Source organism: Tachypleus tridentatus, chromosome 6, assembly GCF_004210375.1.
Source record: "Tachypleus tridentatus isolate NWPU-2018 chromosome 6, ASM421037v1, whole genome shotgun sequence".
Taxonomy (NCBI): Eukaryota; Metazoa; Arthropoda; class Merostomata; order Xiphosura; family Limulidae; genus Tachypleus; species Tachypleus tridentatus.
The window spans coordinates 162,268,620-162,292,483 of record NC_134830.1 but is presented as its reverse complement, the minus strand read 5'-3'; the positions used below and the strand labels follow the sequence as shown (position 1 = coordinate 162,292,483).

Here is a 23,864-nt window from a genome sequence, read left to right as displayed (position 1 = left end):
ATTAGGATGACTGTAGAAAAGTACGAAGATAAATGTTTACAAACTAAGTTTTTTTTTTTTATTAAACATGTACATGTGGTTCAGAGTTTAAACGTTACACACATTTTTATATTTGTAAACGTGTGTGAAGTACATTGAACGCGCCATCAAATTGTGATAAACATTAGGTATGTCAAATGTATCTCGGAACGGCTGGTATGGGTATAAACACTTTTATTGATAAGCAGAGAACAACTTTTCCAACTTCCTAGATCATCTTCAGTGGGTTTCATATCATCAAGAGTTAGGTATGTCAACTTAGAGTAGGGTGCAATGAGTCTGGAAACTGCACGTGAATCAACATGAAAATATGTGAATGAACCTATCAGGTGAGCCATTACAAGTTTTGTTTTGTTCAGTTCATCAATATGACTTACTCTAGATGTTTGTCTTTGCTTACGTTGACTAAACCAACTTCTCCTGTCGTAAGCAATAAACAAAGTATTTGGGCATTTCAAGTCGGATGTAGCTTATTTATGGGCCGTGAAAATGTCAACTCTATTATGGGTTTGCATACTATGGTGAACAGAATATAACTTACGCTTCCCCGCTGGTACAGCTGTTGGTATGCGGATTTACAACGCTAAAATCAGCGGTTCGATCCTCCTCCGTTGGCTCAGCAGATAGCTCAGTGTGGCTTTGCTATAAGAAAAACACCCATAACTTATCGATGCTTAACTTTAAGGGTATGGCAGTATTTAATACAAAACCTTAATGGGTTTACATTGCTTTCTTAGAAGTATAGTCCATATTAAATATCTACATCTGAAACAATGCTTTTGTTTTTTCAGTTTCTCGCGTTGTAAAGATAAAATTTTACTCTTGTGGACTCAGAAAAATCCAGTTTTTGTTATTCATTACTTTTAACACAAAAATTCGGGTGGAATTCTTTCTGGTATTCTCAGAAGTGTATGCTTTCTATATAATCATTATAAAAATATTCCCTCCAGTGGTTTAACAGTAAGCCTGAGGACTTATGACGCTCAAAATTGAATTTCAGTACTCGTGTTGGGCAGAACAACCATATCCTATTATGTAGCTCTGTGCTTAAGAACTAGGAAACAAAAACAAATATTCCATTATCTTTTTTTTTTGCCATGTTACACGGCTGCACAGCTTAACTAATCCCTTTTGAGTTCAGACAAAAAGGTTCTTATTTATTATTCGTATCTGTTATTATTTTATATATTTAGTTGTAATAGCAAATTGGATTATATGAGAGTTATTTTACTTATTAAGCATCACCACTCTATTCGATTCTTTTTAGTGAGTTTAATCCGACAAATCGGTAACGTGTTTCGTCATCATTGTCGTATTAATTTCATATTCCATACTTCTGTTAGATGCTGAACATTGTTATTAATGGAGCTAAAAAAACGTAAGACCCCAAACTATTCTCCATTGTGCCTCATTTTACTTAGCTAGTCCAATTGTGCCTTATTTCACTTAGCTAGTCCGATTGTGTCTCATTTCACTTAACTAGTCCGATTGTGCCTCATTTCACTTAACTAGTCCGATTGTGCCTCATTTCACTTAGCTAGTCCGATTGTGCCTCATTTCACTTAGCTAGTCCGATTGTGCCTCATTTCACTTAGCTAGTCCGATTGTGCCTCATTTCACTTAGCTAGTCCGATTGTGCCTCATTTCACTTAGCTTGTCCGATTGGGCTTCATTTCACTTAGCTTGTCCGATTGGGCCTCATTTCACTTAGCTTGTCCGATTGTGTCTCATTTCACTTAGCTAGTCCGATTGTGCCTCATTTCACTTAGCTAGTCCGATTGTGCCTCGTTTCACTTAGCTAGTCCGATTGTGTCTCATTTCTCTTAGCTTGTCCGATTGTGCCTCATTTCACTTAGCTTGTCTGATTGTGCCTCATTTCACTTAGCTAGTCCGGTTGTGCCTCATTTCACTTGGTTAGTCCAATTGTGTCTCATTTCACTTGGTTAGACCGATTGTGTCTCATTTCACTTAGCTAGTCCGATTGTGCCTCATTTCACTTGGTTAGTCCGATTGTGTCTCATTTCTCTTAGCTTGTCCGATTGTGTCTCATTTCACTTAGCTAGTCCGATTGTGTCTCATTTCTCTTAGCTAGTCCGATTGTGCCTCACCTCACTTAGCTTGTCCGATTGTGCCTCATTTCACTTGGTTAGTCCAATTGTGTCTCATTTCACTTGGTTAGTCCGATTGTGTCTCATTTCACTAAGCTAGTCCGATTGTGCCTCATTTCACTTGGTTAGTCCGATTGTGTCTCATTTCTCTTAGCTTGTCCGATTGTGTCTCATTTCACTTAGCTAGTCCGATTGTGCCTCATTTCACTTAGCTAGTCCGATTGTGCCTCATTTCACTTAGCTTGTCCGATTGTGTCTCATTTCACTTAGCTAGTCCGATTGTGCCTCATTTCACTTGGTTAGTCCGATTGTGTCTCATTTCTCTTAGCTTGTCCGATTGTGTCTCATTTCACTTAGCTAGTCCGATTGTGTCTCATTTCACTTAGCTAGTCCGATTGTGCCTCACCTCACTTAGCTTGTCCGATTGTGCCTCATTTCACTTGGTTAGTCCAATTGTGTCTCATTTCACTTGGTTAGTCCGATTGTGTCTCATTTCACTAAGCTAGTCCGATTGTGCCTCATTTCACTTGGTTAGTCCGATTGTGTCTCATTTCTCTTAGCTTGTCCGATTGTGTCTCATTTCACTTAGCTAGTCCGATTGTGCCTCATTTCACTTAGCTAGTCCGATTGTGCCTCATTTCACTTAGCTTATCCGATTGTGTCTCATTTCACTTAGCTAGTCCGATTGTGTCTCATTTCTCTTAGCTTGTCCGATTGTGTCTCATTTCACTTAGCTAGTCCGATTGTGTCTCATTTCTCTTAGCTAGTCCGATTGTGCCTCATTTCACTTAGCTAGTTCGATTGTGCCTCATTTCACTTAGCTAGTCCGATTGTGCCTCATTTCACTTAGCTTGTCCGATTGTGTCTCATTTCTCTTAGCTTGTCCGATTGTGTCTCATTTCTCTTAGCTTGTCCGATTGTGTCTCATTTCTCTTAGCTAGTCCGATTGTGCCTCACTTCACTTAGCTAGTCTGATTTCGCAAACCTCTCATTTTCTACATTGAAAAATCAACAACATTATTTCTGACAGCTTGTATTCTTTACAGCTTGCTTCTTGTGGTGAGTGAAGAACACGATGTGGTATTGTGAGTTTAGTTTAGCTGTTATAAGTTTTTTCAGGGGAAATCATGCTCAGAAACAGCGTTTTAAGTCGACGAAATGTCTACAGCATGCTCTCGAACGTGGGGTAATTTTGTAAGTTTTGTAATTTATTGCGAGAAATTAAATTTGATGTAAAAAAATTAAAACCTGAAATAACACATTTGACTGGTTTGGTTTGTTTTGTTTTGAATATCGCGCAAAGCTACACGAGGGCTATCTACGATAGCCGTCCCTAATTTAGCAGTGTAAGACTAGAGGGAAGGCAGCTAGTCATCACCCCCCCCCACTGCTAACTCTTGGGCTACTCTTTTACCAACGAATAGTGGGATTGACTGTAACATTATAACGCCCACACGGCTGAAAGGGCGAGTATGTTTGGTGTGTTTTTTTACAGTGTCTATTTATTCGTTTTTATATCAGTCCATGAAATTCCTAGTACTATCCTAGATCGCCATAAATAACTTCGTCACTTAACTTTAACACTCAACTTTCTCACTGAAAAATAACTGATCTAAGGAAACGAAACTTTAAGGATATTGGGAACCTCCAATATTTCTACACAATCACCATCTCAACAAAACATTACCAACCCTCTCACAATCCATGTATAACAAATTTCCTTGTTGCTATTTACAGATCTTACCAGTTTCTTTTTTTTTACGTTCACCTCTGTTCTTCTCAGCCCTCCAGTGGTTCAGCGGTATGTCTGCGGACTTACAATGCTAAAATTCGGATTTCGATACCCGTGGTGGGCAGAGCACAGATAGCCCATTGCGTAACTGTGCGCTTAACTCAAACAACAAAAAAATTTTCGGGGCAGAAGCGCTCGACAATCCGAGGGTAATCCCCGTCACATCATACATGTACACCCTTTCAGCCGTGGGGGCGTTATAATGTCACGATTAATCCCACTATTCGCTGGGAAAAGGATAGCCCAAGAGTTTGCGGTGGATGGTGATGGTTATTAGATGGCCAAAGGCGTGCGACTCGTAATCTGCGCGGGTTCGACTCGCTTTTAAAGCCCCCCAGTGGATCAGCGGTATGTATGCAGACTTACAACGCTAAATTCGGGTTTCGATACCTGTGGTGGGCAGAGCACAGACAGCCCATTGTGTAGCTTTGTGCTTAATTAGAAAAAATGCACACCTAACATCTTCAGCAAGACAGCAATAGGACGGGAATATTATGTGCTTTTGTAATTACCTGCTCAGTATGCACTGAATATTCAGAAAGCAACAAGTCGTTTGCAATTCCCGCTATAAGCCAGATCTTTCAACAGTGTTACCTCAATGCATCATGAAACGATTTAGATTTTCTCACAAACCATCAAATAACGAGATTATACGAGAGTTGGAGCCCCATTTTGAGCGGTCACAGTTGCTCTGTAATAAGTTATTGAAAGCAACAATTTGTCTGAACATCCAGCAAACACGCGACATCCAATAAATAAGTTCGTTTTTAATTAGTGGCTTTAATCTGTACAAAATCGAGATGTGGGCATGCCATATATTTTTTGGAGCTTTAACATTCAATCCATTCACAGACCGCACAAGATATTCATGACGAGAAGAAATCCACCACTTGAAGTAAGAATGTATTCTAAAGACGGCTGGAATGGGTATTAAAATGTTTTTAACACACATACAAGCATAACATATTCTATTATAATAACAGTACCACTGTCTGTTACTTTTTTATAATTGGGGAATCACGTTACAGGAAATAGAATGTTACTTACACGTGTGTTAGAGTTTCCAGTAATAATCAGAATACAGATTAAAAGGAGGTATCAGGTAATCACAAACGCGCGGAACGCATCGTGTCTTTTGATGCAGTTCGTAAAGCTCGTGCTACTTTGTATCTGAGTATCTTTACACGTATAAACAAATGATTATAAGACTGATAAAACGGTATCTTCGATGTCTTGGTCTTGACCACGCGAGCATGTACCGTAAAATACTTTTGTCAAGACAGTGCACCATCACAGTATTTGTCCTCTGCACTTTTCCTGTTCACTGAAAGAAGAAAAGTCTTTCCTCACAACCTGACTTCAGTGCTTTTATGGCGGCGATGCGTGTTGGTGTACAACGTGCCATTAATGGCGACCAATGTTTTGCGAGGAAGCACAAGAAAGATTACATCTCGCAAACAACATCTGTAAATTCTCTTCTTATGCACATATTTCGCATATATGTACCTATATGTGAATACTCAGCGTGGCAATCACAGCCGATATAAGATCGCCGTGGAACAGATTGTATAAGAACTACATTTTGACATCGTTTGTAGTTTTGTAGTTAGTGTGATGATACAGAGAGTCGAACGCTGTTGGGAATAGTATGTAACAGTCTTTTCTGATGTAAAATATTCGTATACTAAAGTTATAAAGATATGTTCATCCAGGAAATATTATAATTTCCAAGACGAGAATATCCATTGTACTTAATGGCACGAAAACAACAACAACATGGATTAACTTGGGGTACCAGGAACACCCATAACAAGACTTGCAACAAGCTATATCCCAATGAGTAAGCAAATGCGGTGTCATGAAGCAGGTGAGAATCTACAAAAGAAGGGTCTTTTTCTGGATAAGCGACATAAATCACATTACACAAGTCGCTTTCATGACATATCTCTTCTACCATCACACACTTCCAGCAACTGGAGAAAAAAACGGGTATTCATATCATTCTCCAGGAAATGAGACCGTCAAGTTGCCAGATACATCGCCTTAGTATAGATTTATGTGCTATCGTACTGTTGAAATTGGTGTTGGGAAACCGTCGTCCTCGTATATTAGATGGATATTATGAAAATTCAACAAGTAAAAGTTGTGAGCTTTAAAGGTGACAACCTTGTGATGGTTTTTTTTTTTTTTGCTCAGTGGAAACTGAGTTGAAGGCTATTATCAGATACGGGATGACCAGATGTGACGACATGAACTGTGGTAATGTTCCAAAATAGTTTTCACGTAACACGTTCATTCACTGTGCTATTTCTACATCCATCTCTCTCTCTGTCTATCTATATATCTATACATGTTTCACAATTAAAATCTGCATTTGTCTTTTTTATATACATATCTCTTCAACATGTGTATTTCGTCTTCAGAAAGAAAAAAACGCTAAATCATTAAAAAATATTTTAAGTTTTTGCTCGTCAAAGTTCACGTGGTGGTTAGAATGTCTATCGTGCAATTTGTTTGAATAAGTCATGTGACTGATTCCAATCAAATAAGGACTCTAATTAGGCAGTTTGCACGTACTGTAGATCCTAGAACAAGTCATTGTATTTCAGTCCAAAGCGAGAGTGGAAGGCTATTCACAGATGAACATCTCTGTCTGCTTGATTAAACTGGTACTCAGCGGGTAATACGCTCGGAGTTTGAGTGGCGCGGCTGATACGAAGTTTCTCACTCATCTCGTATTCTGAAATAAACGAAAACGTTGCAGAGTGTTTCGGATCAGCTTAATCGATAATTTATGTTCTAGGTTTAATTATATTTCATAAAATTGATATGCTAGTGAATTATAAAGTATACATAGATTCGCGTCTCTTCAAGCTAAGCCTAACATTTAATTATCGTATTCCATACAAAATATTTCTCGGTTCTCATAGTTATCAGTCTCAATTTTACTAGCTTTGTTTTTTTTTTTTAATGTGAATTACAAGTTTAATAATTTAAAAGGCCGGTTAGCCACTTGACTGAAAACTTTAATAAAAACTGTACACCATACTGCAAGAATGTTTTTATTTTAGGAAAATAAAATAAGATTATTCACTGTCTAAATATACGATAACTAGATTTTGTTTTGAAGATCCTAAGCTAAAAAAACAACAAAAATTTCTAAAGCCAAGTCATAATTTTTCTGTATTGGAAACGTTTTATTTTTAACATAGTTTTATAATTTATCTTATGATTACACTATGTAACAAATTTTCTACTTTTTCATGTTCCTGGACAGAAAGTGTTATTTCCCAAATGCTTATGCCTAAAGTAAATGGAAAAGACCTATTTTTCTCTTAGAACTTTCCTTTAGTGACCTGGGAACGTATAATGAAAACATGATAGGAGACTATATTTGGGAGCTGATATGTGAAAGTGATTTACATTACAGTCGTAAATCTCGAAAAACTACTCACTTCTAAACATTTTTGTATAACTTTAGTATAAATACATGTAAATCTTGATTCATATGTTGTTTTATTCAGACCTTATGTAAATGAAAATGTACAAATTTACCCGTTTTTTCATAGAAAATAGGTTAATTTCTAAATTTCATTATCCAGGTCACAAAAGCAAAGTTTGAAGGGAATAATGGTTATTTTCTGTACTTTTACAACATAAGCAATTAAGAAATAACACATACTATCCAATAACAACACTTGTGTTACATAGTGTTATTTGTTAAGTTTCGGTCTGATAGATTAATTTAAAAAATTCTAAAAAAATTATTTCATCCATTCGTTTATCACTTTTTGATTTGTTTACATTAGAACGTTCGTATGTAGATTGCCTAACAGCAACGACACCAATGGTCGGATCTAAGATTTTTTTTTAAAGCTACACGAGGGCTATCTGCGCTAGCCGTCCCTAATTTCGCAGTGTAAGACTAGAGGGAAGGCAGCTAGTCGTCACCACCCACCGCTAACTCTTGGGCTACTCTTTTACCAACGAATAGAGGGATTGACAATCACATTATAATGCCCCCACGGCTGAAAGGGCTAGCATGTTTGGTGTGACGGGGATTCGAACCCGCGACCTTCAGATTACGAGTCAAACGCCTTAACTCACCTGGCCATGCCGGGCCAATTTAAGATATATCGGAAAAATGTTACTTAAAGACCAATAGGCTGAAATCAATCACAGAAAACAAAGATTTCCTGCACCACTCTTATAGCGCACTCGTGACCCGAGAGCGCCGATGTTGATTTTAGTGATAACGAGATGCGAACCTGGGATCAATAGAGGCACAGTTTTGTACGCTAAGCAGTGGATCATGCTGTCATGGACGTCTTCAATTTCTTTGGTTTGATAGTGACATCAACCTAACTGCTAAAGGAAATTAGAAATAATTATTTTAAAATAAAACAAACACAAAATACATTTGGAATTTATAATGGAATTTCCATCAAATTAATTTCAAAATAGGGTTGGGTTCCCATTTAGATTAATTTAGGAGATATAGTATAAGATTTTATCAAATTAATTGCTTCCTGGTGATACTGTTATCGGAGTTACACTGTGAGGGTTTATATCGCTAAAATTTGGGGTTCGATACCCAATGTGAGCAGAGGACAAAGTCAAGTGAGTCTGAATGATAAACATAACCTTCCGCTCAAGATATTGGTATATTTTTGCTGATGTTATTCGTTCCTCTGTATGTACCAAGTTTAAATAATGCTTGTAGTATCTATATGAATATAATAGTGCTGTCTGTTGTATGCCCTGGAATCTACTTTCCAGAGCGTGAATCAATGCTCAATGGATCCATGGAGAGGTACATATAAACTTTCAGTTTTTTATTTTATGTTTTGCAGTTTTTACGGGCCTTTTCCACCGATTTTTTTAACAATTACATATAAGAGAAGTAACTTTTAATTTCTTGTCCTAAGATAACCAGGACAGGGGACGGGTACTCCAGCAAGTTATGCAATAATCCACTCGTAATTTTCATAAAGTTTACTGCAATCTATTTCGATTGGTAGTAAAGGACAGCTTTTGGTGGAGTTCGCCTTCAGATATCGTTTTTGCTTTTATTTGAAAAACAAAATTAATAAAAATTAATTAACAATTGACACGCATAAAGATGTGGCCGGACTTTGAATTAAAAAAACAACAACAACTGCTTTCAAGTCTGGGAAAACTTAAAATACGCTGTCAACGCCAAGTGTTACCATTTGGAATCAGGACTTATGTCTCACCGTGAGACATCTTGTGTCTATTGTGTACTGTTTGAAGATGATTTTTTCACTACCTGGACTCGACATGATCTAGAGATTAATGTAACTGGTTGGTAGTTACAAGGAACAAATGCCTTTACACTTTTATTCCGCTTGCCAGACGAGACCTTAAATTAACGTGCCCTCAACTTAAGACCATGAGGGTCAAATCTTAAAGTTAAATTGCCTAATAGTAGCCAAAGAACTGTATATGTTTTTTTTTCATTAGCAGTGTTTTTCTTCAGTACTTCTGATCAAAACAAGACTATATATATATATACATGTAACCCCTGTGCAGCTCACGTGAATTTCCGAAACAAACAAACAGGTAATTTTGTGGTTCTGCATATACAACTTATAGATAACCTCTCGAGTGAGGTTTATAATGAATTTCTTTTTAGCAACTTTAACACGCACACACCTTGTGTTTTTTGAAGAGAAATTAGGTCGGCAAGTCAATTAAAATAACCAAGTAAGTTTGACCGCACTAATCAAACTTGTTAGTGCATATATACTTTTATAATAACAGAACTGTATGAACATTTTTTAAAGCGAAACGTAAAGTTAAGTTGAATATGAGGTGTGTTTCTTTCTCTCTTCGCTTCTTCATTCTGCTGACTGATTTTACATAGATATATGACACATCTTCCCTGTTGTGTTTGGATGGGTCTAAATTATCGAATCCTCCTTCTGTGATGCAAAATAGACCTAAAACCAGTTAGGCTTCTTTATTATAATTTGTTGTGAATCCACTAAAATAAATAGTTTGGGGTTCTTAAAATTGTCTATCACACTTATTAGTAATAGAAAATATACCAAAACGTCTAACAGAAAGGGCTTGGCATGGCCAAGTGGTTAAGGCAATCGACTTGTAATCCGAGGGTCGCGGGTTCGAATCTCCGTCACACCAAACATGTTCGCCCTTTTAGCCGTGGGTGTGATATAATGTGACGGTCAATCCCACTATTCGTTGTTAAAAAGTAGCGCAAGAGTTAGCGGTGAGTGGTGACGACTAGCCGTCTTTCTTCTAATCTCACCCTGCTAAATTAGGGATGGTTAGCGCAGACAGCTCTGATGTAGCTGTGCACGAAATTCAAAACCAAACCAATCTAACCCAAGGCACTTACCTTCAGACTGCGTTGCCGACTCAATTCTTGTTACTGATGACGAAGTGATTAAGGTGTTGTTTAACGTTCCGTGTTTGTTCCGTGGCATCATAGATTGACGGATGTTTTTTTCAGGATGTAAAAGTAGAATATAGAGTTTCGGTGTAAATAAACATACTAGGGTTACTGTCGAACTAAGACTAATAGCTACGGACATTGTAGTGACGTTAAGAGCCACGTGCTCAGCTGTCGAGAAATAGATTGGAACAAACGCTAGCCATATAATACACGTGGTATACATGGTGAAACCTATGTACTTAGATTCGTTGAAAGCTTCGGGAATTTTTCTGGTCAGAATGGCGTACACGGTACAGATGAGGGTTAGAGTAATCGGATAGGCAAAGGCTACCATGTAACTGGCGTTAATAGAAGCGGCACACACAACATGATTATCCTCTCGACTTGGGTAATGGTGAATCGCTCGGGGAGGCGTGAAGGCTAGCCATACGACCGTGATGGAAATCTGTACGCTGACCAGTGCTCCGCAGATGACAAGCTGGGATTTAGGGCTGATGAAGCTTGGTCTTCTTGCACTTCGTTTACCAGCATTGAAAATCCGAGCGATCCTGTTGGTTTTAGTCAGAAGTGCGCTGTAAACAACGGAGAAACACAAACCGATGCCGGTTTTCTGGGCACCGCAGATGAAATTTGTTGGGCGCTGGACCAACACGTACGTCATCCCATAGCACATTAGTATGCCTGCCAAAAGAACGTAACTAAGCTCTCGACCAGACGCCTTGACCACTGGCGTGTTGTTGTACCGAATGAACACGACAATGACGAATACTGTAACAGAGATCCCGGTTGTAGAGAATGCTAGAGCTCCAATGGCCCAAGAATTGTCTGGCCTCATGTATAGCTCTGGAATAGCAATACATCTTTCGTGGTTATTGTCTGGAAGATACCCGAGAGGACATCCCACACACTGGGTCTCAGAAAGAAGAACCTGGTATTTTGTACAACTTAAACAGTGCCAGCAACAGTTCTCTCCTTCTACGAATTTCTTGGCCTGACCTTTTTCACAAGGGTCACTACACACAGATGGGGGCATGTGCGGTTCGTGTAGGCGAAACTGGACCTGGGAAAGGTTGAGTGTCAACTGACCATTTTTGTATTCGCCTACTCGGACCCACTGATAATTGCTTTGTTTGACCTGTTTGAAATGGATGATGTTGTAACGTGCTGGTCCATCTCCCTTTTTGGAAAACTGGAATTCATCTCCGCTGAGGCCTATAATTGACAACAATAATGAAAACGTTAATTACAACAAATAACCTAGTTAATGCCAATAAGTAAGTATTATTAGACTGTCAGCGTGTGCATGTAAATAAATACACGGAAATAAACATCATGTGAAGTTACTGAAGATAAACCAGTCAGATATTAATAAGATAAATATTGCTTTCTATTATCGTTAGCCTAATAATTATTTATTTTTATTCTTAAATAAAAACAGATTGTGACCAAGAGGCAAGAGGAATGATTACATCACATTAAAAACGATTTTAAATCTACAAACCGGGTTTCGATACCCGTGGTGGGCAGAGCACAGATAGCCCATTGTGTAGCTTTGTACTTAATTCAAATCAACAACAACAACAAAAATAAATAAAATGTGTGCATACACACACAACGTATACGTATTTAATTATTAAATATCCTGGATTTTCTGTATTCTGTCTTTTATCTAGGATACGTAAGCCAGACTGTTCTTCTAGACCAGGGGTCACCAAACTTTTTTCACGGGGGGCCAGATTACTTGGGGAATGAGAATCGTGGGCCACATGATCATTATGTTCAATACTCATAAGGTAGAACGAAAGCTCTCTGTAAAAGACTTAACACTAAGTTTAGGATGCTACATTAGCCATGTGGGAGTAGCATACAATACACACACATAATAAAAACAAACAGAAATGCAACCAACATTTTTATTTATCAAAAGGTTATCAAAGAAGGTGACATTAGCAAAAGTAATTGTCACATCGCACATAGTGAGTACATATCTGAATTTTACTAAGCCGCAAAGAATTTAGTGAGATTTATAAAATTGGCGTTTGGCTTTCAAAATATCTTCAATGTTCTGTTTTGAATTGCTGCATCCAATCATTAGAATTGCTTTCAAATGTTCATCAGTCAACCTTGATCGATGTACCGACTTCACATACTTCATTTTTGAAAATGCTTGTTTACAGACAAGTTGTTCCGAACACTGATGCCATACCAGATGCGAACTGCTTCAGCTTTGGAAAATCATCTTCAGGTATGCAGCTATAAAATTCAATAAGTTGCGCCTCTCTGTGTTTTGCTTTCAACAAGTCATTTCCTTGCAAATCGATGACCTCCAGCTGAAGTTCCACTGGCACGTTATCAATGACACAATCAAAAGGATTCTGAAAAAGGAGAACGTCACTTTGGATTCTGTTGAGATCCGAAAATCTCTCTAAAAATGCTTATTTAAATCACCAATAATCATTTTTTGAAACTCCAGGTTGACATCTTCTGTGATTCCAGCATGAAACTTATTAAAACACTGAAAATGAGAGAGGTTTCCTCCTTCTAAATGTGCTTCAAACAATGACAGCTTTCTTCGAAATCCTTTAATGATTCTATAGAGATCACAGACAAGGTTATTCTTCCCCTGAAGTTTCAAGTTCAATTCATTCATGTGGGATGTGATGTCAACCAAAAATGACAACTTTGACAACCAGGTTGGATCCGACAGAAGTGGATCGGCTCTATATTTCTCGATAAGAAATATATCTATTTCTCTTCTCAGCTTATAAAAACGAGACAAGACTTTACCGCAGCTGAGCCACCTCACTGCCGTGTGATAAGGCAAGTCACAGAAATCCGAATCAATTTCTTCAAGAAACGCCTTGAAATGGCGATGATACTGCAGAAATGACTAGTTTCAGTACGCAAGAAATATCTAAGTATTTTTCATAAAGTGCTTGCTGATGTATGATGCAGTGTATGAACAAAGCGCTTGGGAGTTAAAGATCTACCAACTGTTTCCTGATCAGCCCCACCATACCCTTCTTTATTCCAGCCATGTTTTTTTTTTCATCAACTGTTACACCTCTAAGCTGATTCCACTGAAGGTTATAGTCTTGCAAAGTTTTATGCACCTCCATGAAAATGTCTTTTCCAGTTGTTCTTCTATGCATGCTGCAAACTGATGCCAACTCTTCCGTGATCTGAAAGTCCAAATTAACTCCACGAATGAACACGAGAGGTTGTGACGTACTCGAGAGATCAGTAGCCTCACCCAGTGCCAGAGAATACCATAGGAAGTTTCTAGCTTTTTGACGTATCTGTAATGCGATGTTATCTCCCAGTTTTTCTACTCTCCGTGCAACTGAAGTTGCTGAAAGGCTGATACTTTCAAAGAAATTGGTTTTTTCAGGACACAGCTCATTTGCTGCTTCCATCATACACTCTTTGATGAAGTTGCCGTCAGTAAAAGGTTTTTCTCGCTCTGCCATCCTATGCACTATTTTGTAACTTGTACAAGTAACAGATTCATTTTCAGCAAACTTTCTCGTGAAGAGATTCTTTTGAGATTCATGGATTCAAATTTCTCAGAACGGAACTTTCCTGAAAATTTCAAATATGTTGATCGGTGCATATCACACAAGTAGCTTTCTGTTTTTTTTTGTTTCCACAAAGAAATACTTTTCTCCCCATTCTTCATTGAAAGCACGACACTCAGAGTCCACTTTTCTTCTTTTAAAAGCAGCCATAACGATGGGTGAAGAAAAAACAGGATCTGAAAATAAAAAACACAGTACGCTGTGAGAAAAGTATTGTACTGGTCCAAGAACGCACAAACAAAATATATTGAAACGTATGTACGTTTGTCACGACACTTACCTAAGAAAGAGTTACGAAAAGCGCATAACCCGATTACTAAGAGAAATGAGCTTGCTGAAGCGGTAACCCTCGGCTGCTGAATTTACAAGACGAGTCGATAGGACGAGGGTTAAGTCTGTACTTGTTTTCGAAATCCTAATGCTTTCATAGATACGTGCCTTGGTATGAATAAACGGGCAGCAAGGACGATAGAATAATTTTCCTATTGGTTAAAAATGCGCGTGACAGCCTTGTTTCTTTTTATCATGACGTCTTGTGTTTTCCAGCTTAAAGCGACCATCGGTGTGATTTATTTTGTTATGACAGTCGGACATTTGATGAAATGTCACTTTTTTATTTCCAAGCGGCTAGCTGCTGGTGGGCCGGACAAAATGACCTCGAGGGCCGTAGTTTGGTGACCCCTGTTCTAGACCCATAGTTTTAACACGCAGTGGTCTTACTGAACTTATATCTAGTTACTTTGATCCCATCCTGACCCATTAGTTCATGAACTCTCCACTTACATTAAAGACACCAATGACGCATCACACACACACAAAATTCAAATTTTGAATGTAAATCAAATTCTGTTATTTTATTCATACCTTACGTATCGTCTACCATCATTCCACGTGAAGATGAACGCAAGACCCTAAAACACTATATTGACAGAATGAATACCCTAGATCCACCGAATGAAACCCTGATCAGGTTATCTGAATTAGTTCTATCTTTAATCACCCTTTCTTTTGATACCAAATTCTATAAACAAGAGTCCGGCATGACCAGGCGGTTAGGGCACTCGACTCGTAATCTGAGAGCCACGGGTTCGAATCTCCGTCACACCAAACATGCTCGCCCGTTTAGCCGTAAATGCGTTAAAATGTGACAGCCAACTTCACTATTCTTTGGTAAAAGTGTAGCCCAAGAGTTGGCGGTGGGTGGTGATGACTAACAGTCTTCCCTCTAGTCTTACACTACTAAATTAAGGACAACTTGCGCAGATAGCCCTTGGGTAGCTTTGCGCGAAATATAAAACAAACAAATCTATAAGCAATAAAGTGTGTAGCCATGGCTTCCAAAAATAGACCTCTTGTACTCTAACCTCGTTGATGGATACACACTGAAGATTGCACATTTCGGAACTGCACAGCCAGCGTTCCTGTTTTATATTGATTATATTTCCGCTATATCGACCAGCACTAATGATAAACGAGATGTCTTTGTTTATTTTGTTCACTTCTTTCACGTCTTCTGTTTCTCACCAAATCATTTCATTTTTTCACATAAATATTTCCGTGACTGATGAGTGCCATCTCGCGACGTCTTACATTACAAATACACATAGTTACTTACATTTCCACTTCAGACAACTCCGATACGTTATGGGAAACATTAACAACTCGCCAGATTGGTTACACCTCGCCAGGTTGCTTGGGCTCTACAGCAACAACCCAGATAAGAATACCAAATCCATAAACATTCTCCACTTTGTCGAAAAACGTGGCTATCCTAATTTTCTTTTCCATCACATTAATATAATCTACACACTAACGACAAACAAATTTAGCTTTCGAGAATTTGCTTACGTCATAGCAGTAATTGTAACACCAATATCGTCAGAGATAATTCGAAATTTCCAACGACAGCATTCAACCTTTCTGCAACTAATCTTCTTACTTGCACAAATCATCAACGCACCTACTCAGCCCCACGTTAGTACAGCGGTATGTCTACGGACTTACAACGCTAAAATCAAGGGTTCGATTTTCCTCGGTGGGGTCAGCAGATAGCCTGATGTGGCTTTGCTATAAGAAAACTATAAAAACACAAATATACCCACTCAAGATACTTCCACAACATAACACAGTACAATACAATCTGTTACATGTTCCCTAAAAAACCTATCATCTCTTATGAAAGAGACATTAACACTAAAGATTGTCAAGTTCCGAACAACATACAACTATCATCTGATACCCAAATTGGTACGAACTTGTCAGAGGAGTAGATGCAACATTTGAGATAACAATGGGTATGTTAGAGGACCTAGCTCAACGGATTCTGCGAATAACCATTTTACCTATATAACTAAATGTTTAGTCTATTGTTTCTCACGACTGTGACCAAATTTACGTAGGAGAAACTTGCCGAACGTACACGAGAACACTTACGTAGCATATTGATTAAACATCAAGATAAACCTGGGGCTGAGCACTTATTATTCTCTTGAGCACTTTAAAATGCTTGCCTTACATCGTGTCCCATCTAATACCAATGAAAGAATCACAATCGAAAACGCCTCTCACTGGCACAGTGGCACGTTTACAGATTTGCAACGTTAGACACTGAGTTTAGATAGCCGTGATAAAAAGACCACAGATAGTTCATTGTGTGGCCCTGCATGGCCAGGAGGTTAAGGCGCTCAACTCGTATTCTTAAGGTCGCGAGTTTGAATCCCCGTTGTACCAAACATACTCGCCCTTTCAACCGTGGGGGCATTATAATGTGACGATCAATCCCACTATTCGTTGGAAGAAGAGTAGCCCAAGAGATAGCGGCGAGTGGTGATGACTAGCTGCCTTCACTCTAGTCTTACACTACTAAATTAGGGAAGGCTAGCGCATATAGTCCTTTTGCAGCTTTGCGCGAAATTAAAAAAAAAACAACAACCAAAAAAACAAGACAGTTCATTGTGTAACTTTGTGTTTAACTACAAACAATGGAAAAATAAATTATTTTTAAATTAGGTTGATTAAATCCTTTGGGTATTAACAAACGGTCCAACTTTTCATATTTAAAAAAAAAGACTGAATTTATTATCTTAAAATGTTTAAGTTGTTTCTTTCTTTGTTCTGTAAAGTTATTATGTGTTTCTAATCATTTTTAATACCGTTTCTAATCGCCATCTTTGTTATACTGTTTTTACTATATTGTTTAGTTCTCGTAGTTTTATCTCACGTTACCTTGTATTATATCGTATATTGCTTTTGGAGAAGATTTGGTTGAAATGTCGTTAAGTAAACATGTTGTCAGCACAGTTTTTAAAGGTAAACATGTTATCAGCACAGTTTTTAAAGGTAACGTTTCTCTAGATTCTAATTTCTTTATTTTATCACTTCCGCATCTTTATACACATACATACATATATATATATATTCGTAAAAAATAGTGCATTTTGATAGTTTGTTTTTTTTAATTTCGCGCAGCGCTACACGAGATCTATCTGCGCTAATCGTCGCTAGTTTAGCAGTATAAGACTAGGTAGGGCAGCTAGTCATCACTACCCATCGCCAACTCTTGGGCCACTCTTTTACCAACGAATAGTGGGATTGACCATCACATCATAACGTCACCACGGCTGAAAGGACGAGCATGTTTGGCGCGACGGGGATTCGAACCCGCGACCCTCATATTACAAGTCAAACGCCTGAACCCACCTGGCCATGCCAGGCCCACAAGGAAGGACTGAGGTAAAACAGCAGATCCAAACCTCTGAATAATTATATTGGTTTGGTATAACTTAAAAAAAAAACAGTAAACGAATTATACTAGCATGAGGCATCCCATCCAGTTGGTACAGCGGTAAGTATACGGATTTACAACGCTAAGATCAGAGGTTCGATTCCCCTCGGTGGACTCAGCAGATATCCAGATGTGCCTTTGTTATAAGAAAACACACACACACACATCCAGTTATCTGAATAAACTAGTGTAGCTTCCAGCACCACCCATTTATTAAGTCAGTTAGTGCCTTTCAACCATATTGGGTGCTGGATGCTACCTTCAGGAGGTACGTTTTCAACTTACTTACCTTAGTACCTTATTTTATCATTTTTATTTCAATTATTTTTTCTTCTCTACTTGGGAGAGCCGTCACATTCCCACAACTGTCTGCAGGTTGAGAAGGGTGATATAGATGTGGGACGTTGTGGGCCTGAGCACCCACATCTCGCTCTCCTAATTTTTATTTTTGTATCTATTGCTACTCTTTTATTTCGTATGTGAGACTATCGAATGGAAGTCAAAACTGATAGAAGATGTATCCCCACCGCAATGTGAGCCCTATTTCCGCAGTCTCCTCCAAACCACAGGGTACATTTTGTAATCGCACATTATAGCTTGTATCCCAGGATTTTTTCAATTATTGAAACGGTTTTTTAAATTTATTTTTGTTTCGGCTTGTTTTAAAGTTATATATACAAATATATTGTGTTTTAAACGCAAGTCTTCAGTGTATACAGACTTACAGGGCTAAGTCCCGGGTTTGATTCACTGCGCTGGAGACAGCATATAGCCAATGTAATTTTGTTCTTAAACAATCAAAAAATCTCTAGTTTATAGCTAGAAAACTATCTGTACTGCACTTACCACGGGTATCGAACCCTAGTTTAATTTGATGATTACCTGTGAAATGGACTTTGTACAAGTATGTGAGCAGCTCTGTTCCATCGATGGGATTCATACGCTGACAAAGACCGGGTCTACCACCGCACAGATTCTGATGCATATCTCGAAAAGCGTAGGCGAAGCTGAGAACAGCGTCGCTAACGAACTGTAGCTGCCTTTCAGATTCGTATCCATTAGTGTACGTCATCACTTCGTCACCGCTACACTGTCTGTTGTAGTTCTGGTTGTAAGGCGTTACGGTGCTGTTGGGCCACTTGCAATGAAAATACTGTTCCCAATACTCTACAAACCAGGGATTTCTTCGATTATTCTTCACGTTTAAACTTAAGAAGTAGTCATCGAAACCTTTCACGGGATGGGCACGAGGCTGTACAGACAGCGTCCCTTCTACTTGAGGTTCGTTACCATCAAACACGAGGGCACGTGCACTCCAACCGTCACTTCCTATCCACGAGAAGTAGCCCGTGACATTGTTTCTTTTGACAGCCCGCATCACTTCAGCGACTTCTTGATCAGATCCGAAAATGATCACTCCTTCAGAAATATACAAACAAACAGACAAACAAGATATTGTGAGGGTTTAAACTGGAAAACTGGAGAGTTGTATTCATTGTTAAAACCACGACAACGACAAAAACAACAACGATCTAATACTTCAGAAAACAATGTTTTTTATTGCCTAATCCTTAAATTAATTACAGAGCGTTTCCTTTATCCCTTTGAAATCGTAATGGCGAAACGCTGGCGTGTATGAAATGAATAATTTCTTTTTCTGGAATAATCCCTCACCCTTTTGAGTCAGCAGTACGTCTACGAAATTACAACATTAAAACTCGGGGTTTGACTACCGGCGGTGGATACTCCATATAGCCCACTGTGGCTTTGCTCTCAGTTTCTGAAATGATAGAACATGTTTTATTTGTTTATTTATTTTTAAAGTAGAAGGGGCGTCAGTAATCAGGTTTTTCATTAAACAAAGTTAGTTATATAACTGAAAACTCTGAAAACCTTCATCAGGCCTTTGTAGGTTTAAGGAAATTGTAGACAATTTAGTTTATTTAATCTACCTGACAGGTTTAAAACATTCCTATTCTACGACACCCATCAATAATGAAATATTACTGTCCAACCTATCTGGTAAAAATGAAGCAGCCCTGGACTACGTTTTATTTGTTTCCGAGACATGGATCGAGTTATGATTAAAAATAAAACTGAAACATTCAAATATTTATTAGGCTGAGATCAATGTAACAATAAAACGTGGTTTGAGAATTTTAGTTTAGAATGGATGTGCTTTTACTTTGTGACAAGAAACTCACTTGAAATAAAAATGTATCTCCAAACAGCTGGAATGGGTATTAACACTTTTATTGATAAGCAGAGAACAAGGTTTCGACCTTCCTAGGTCATCTTCAGGTTGACCGGAAGTGTTAATACCCATACCAGCCGTTCAGAGAATGTACTTTTTATTTCTTTGTTTACTTTTTGCGTTATTCTATCTTATGACATTCATCGAGACTTGTAATCTGAGGGTCGCAGGTTCGAATCTTCGTCGCACCAAACATGCTCGCCCTTTCAGCTGTGGGGGCGATATAATGTAACGGTCAATCCCACTATTCGTTGGTAAAAGAGTAGCCCAAGAGTAGATGATGGGTGGTGAGCTTACACTGCTAACTTAGGGACGGATAGCGTAGATAGCCCTCGTGTAGCTTTGCGCGAAATTCAAAACGAACAAACAAACATTCAGCGAAATGTTTCGTGCTCCGTTTCTCCTCACTGTGATATAAAGAATAAATGTGGACTGGAATTAAACACAAAAACTACACAATGGGTTATCTGTGTTCTGCCCACGACGGGTATCAAAATTCGGTTTTTAGCAGTGTGAGCCCGCAGACATAACGCTGTGCCACTGAGGGTTAGTCAACTGTTTGTCTCGCGTTATCGCAAAACACAATAACAATAAAAACAACAAATCACATAAATATAATAATAATAATATTACATATGTGTCAGGAAGCAAAATCAGTTTGTATCCATGTTGGTTCATTGTGATATAAAAAAAGTTCATTCAAACAGATTTGATAATCCTACATCTCATAATTTCAAAAGTCCTGGCAAAAGAAAACTAAAACACATCCGAATACAACGTTTATTTATTTAATTTTTAGATATCACGAAATTTAAAATTATCCGAATATCACAGATATTATCTGTTGTAGTTCTTCTAAAGAAACGTTCATAAAGCACGTAAAAGGAATTTAAACTTCAGACTGACAGACGACAGGAATATTTAAGTTCAGTCACGTGCGGAATGGACAGCGCTGAGGCGTATAATGGCTTCTTAAGAATGACCGTTTAGATCACGAGAAACATAAACTGATATCGTGACCCTGTTAAAGGTATGATTCACTAACCACTCTTTGTTTGAAACAAACAGCACTATGGAACTTAATTTCGTTTTTGGTTTGTTGTTTTTGAACAGTTCATTTGGTTTGTTCGAATTTCGCACAAAGCTATACGAAAGCTATCTGCGCTAGCTGTCTATAACTTAACAGTATAAGACTGCAGGAAAAGTGACTAGTCATCATCACCCACTGTCAACTCTTGGGCTACTCTTTTACCAACAAATAGTGGGATTGACCGTCACATTATGATGCCCCACACGGCTGAAAAGGCAGGTAAATTTAGTGGGATGACGGTTCGAACCCGCGACTCTTTCCTCTAGTCTTACACTACAAAGTAGGAACGGCTAGCGCAGATAGCTTTCGTGTAGCTTTGCGCGAAATGAAAAAACAAACAAACAATTATCCCATAATGATAAATCTACGAGCCACGTGACTGAAATTACGACTAGTAATATATCAGCGAGTATCGCTATTTGTTATCTTAGAACGATATACCTGACAGCAGAGACAGGGTTCCAAGTAAAATTACGCATCTTTATGCTAAAGACTTCACGCTTTGTATCAGAGTAAATTTTAACCGTGAAAGATTTTTAGAATATGTAATTTACTACTTATCTGAAATAATGGAAAACAGTCGTAAGTTTCTCAGGCTACTTTGGAAATGTATAACAGCAATGTATGTTAGAAAGATTTTAAGCCATGGACGTTCTGTTAAAGCTCGTGCATCTATTGCTCCATAAAAGCCAACAAATGACTGCTCGATGTAGTTATGTGTATGTCGAACGTAATTGGTTGATTATCTCGTTTCTACACATTGCAGGCAATTGGAATTCTCTTCCACGTTCGAACTTAACGGGAAATACATCAAACATCCTTTTGCAAATCACGTTTTGAATTAATTAGAACAAAATGATAGAAGACGAATATTGTAACTACTTTGGGTTTTCTTTTAATATTCAATATTTATACACTTTAGGAATTGGTAAACTTTTTACTGTATTTATTGCCGTTTAAACTCACTATTTCAAATTTAGGTAGAAATTCTCAATATAAAGATGCAAGTATAATATATATATATTACTGCGATGACCTTTTCTGACGTATTTTTGGTTAGTTTGGCCAATATTCGGCATAAATTTTGTCATTAAGACAAAGGTAACAAACTCATATTTCAACAGACCCAGAAACTCGAGGGCTTTCGAATAGTTAATTAATTTCACTTGTCGTCGTTCATAGAACGTGATAATACGAATAGAACCTCAAACACTACTGCATCTCTTTAGGCTCTAGAACAACAATCCAATGCTTAAAAGTGATACCCTTCAGTGTTATATTATTTAGAGCTATCCGGAAAGCTTTATTCATTTCTTTATTTCACGGTGTTTCTCGAGTCTCCAGGTGTGAAGAGAGTGGTCAAGCGTGTTAAAATGTCCAACCACAGGACGTGCTTTGTTCTCTTTATCCGTCTAAACGTACATTTGTTTCAAAAAAAAAAGTGAGTTATCATCAAACTCTCTTACAGCCGTGGCACAGCGGCACGTCTACGGACGTACAATACTATAATTCGAGTTTCGATACCTGCAGTGGAAAGAACCGAAAGAGCCCACTGTGCCTAACTTCAGGCAGACAGGTAGTCTCTTACACTTGTTCTGGTTTGCCCCATATGTTGGAAGTTTTGGTTTTGAAATTCGATTAGTAAAGCTTGTTTGTTTAATGAATTTCTCGCAAAGCTACACGAGGGCTATCTGCATTAGCCGTCACTAATATAACAGAGTAAAACTAGAGGTAAGCCAGCTAGTCATCACCACCTACTGCCAACTCTTGGGCTACTCTTTTTACCAACGAATAGTGGGATTGACATCACATCATAACGCCCCCTCCTCAAGACTAAGAGGGCGAGCATGTTTGGTGTGACGGAGATTCGAACTCGTGACCTTCAGATTACGAATATAGCGCACCCTAACCACCTGGCCGTGCCGGGCCTACATTAGTAAATATAATGTGTGTGTGTGAGGTGCAAGTTTAGGGTTTCGTTGTTTCGTGTTATTTTTCGTTGTCTTTTTCATAAGATTGGTCCGATTTGACAACGCTAATTAAATAAGATTTTCAAAGTTTTGTGACTTTTTCTTTTTGAAAAGAAACCACAGAAGCATCAGGAACATTATATTTTAGTTGACCATCAAATTAGAAACGTTTCTTCAGGATCTCGAGCTTCTTCAATTTTATATAATAGATGATGACCAGTTGAACATGGGAGAATACGGTTGTTGTTACCGCGCGTCGTCGCGTGAGATATCTTTAGCTTTGTCAGTTTATTTCATGACATAGTGTAATTATATGTCTCTGATTGTTTAACAGAATCAATGTGACTTTTATGGTTATTAGTGTCACGCAGAGTTTATTAGATCTGAGGGCTTGACTGCAAGTAATAATATATTTAATGTATTGAGGGTAACAACAGTTGTAGTCCAAGTATTGTGGTCTATCAGGCGGCTTCCGATCGAATTACATTTTTTTTTTTTTGGCAAATTTTCAATTACCTTCTACAGAAAGCCATATATAATTTACTGCTGTTACAAGTTTTATATGGCCAGGTGGGTTAAGGCGTTCGACTCGTAATCCGAGGGTCGCGAATTCGAATCTCCGTCGCACCAAACGTGCTCGCTCTACAGCTGTGGGGGCGTTATAAAGTGACGGTCAGTCCCACTGTTCGTTGGTAAAAGAGTAGCCCAAGAGTTGTTGGTGGGCGGTGATGACTAGCTGCTTTCCCTCTAGTCCTGCACTACTAAATTAGGAACGGATAACACAGATAGCCCTCGTGTAGCTTTGCGCGA

General features: G+C 38.3%; 1 protein-coding gene across 1 annotated transcript in view; it reads right to left on the bottom strand.

Moving 5' to 3' along the window:
* Positions 1-4,691: 4,691 nt before the first annotated feature.
* Positions 4,692-23,864, bottom strand: part of LOC143254315 (metabotropic glutamate receptor 2-like) — a 61,460-nt gene continuing 42,287 nt past the window's right edge. Inside the window, exons 5-7 of the mRNA XM_076509293.1 lie at positions 18,623-19,159; positions 10,322-11,590; positions 4,692-6,679 (exon numbers count right to left, since the gene is read on the bottom strand). Coding sequence (XP_076365408.1) covers positions 6,573-6,679; positions 10,322-11,590; positions 18,623-19,159 — 1,913 coding nt within the window. The 3' untranslated portion in view covers positions 4,692-6,572. The remainder of the gene's footprint in view (positions 6,680-10,321; positions 11,591-18,622; positions 19,160-23,864) is intronic.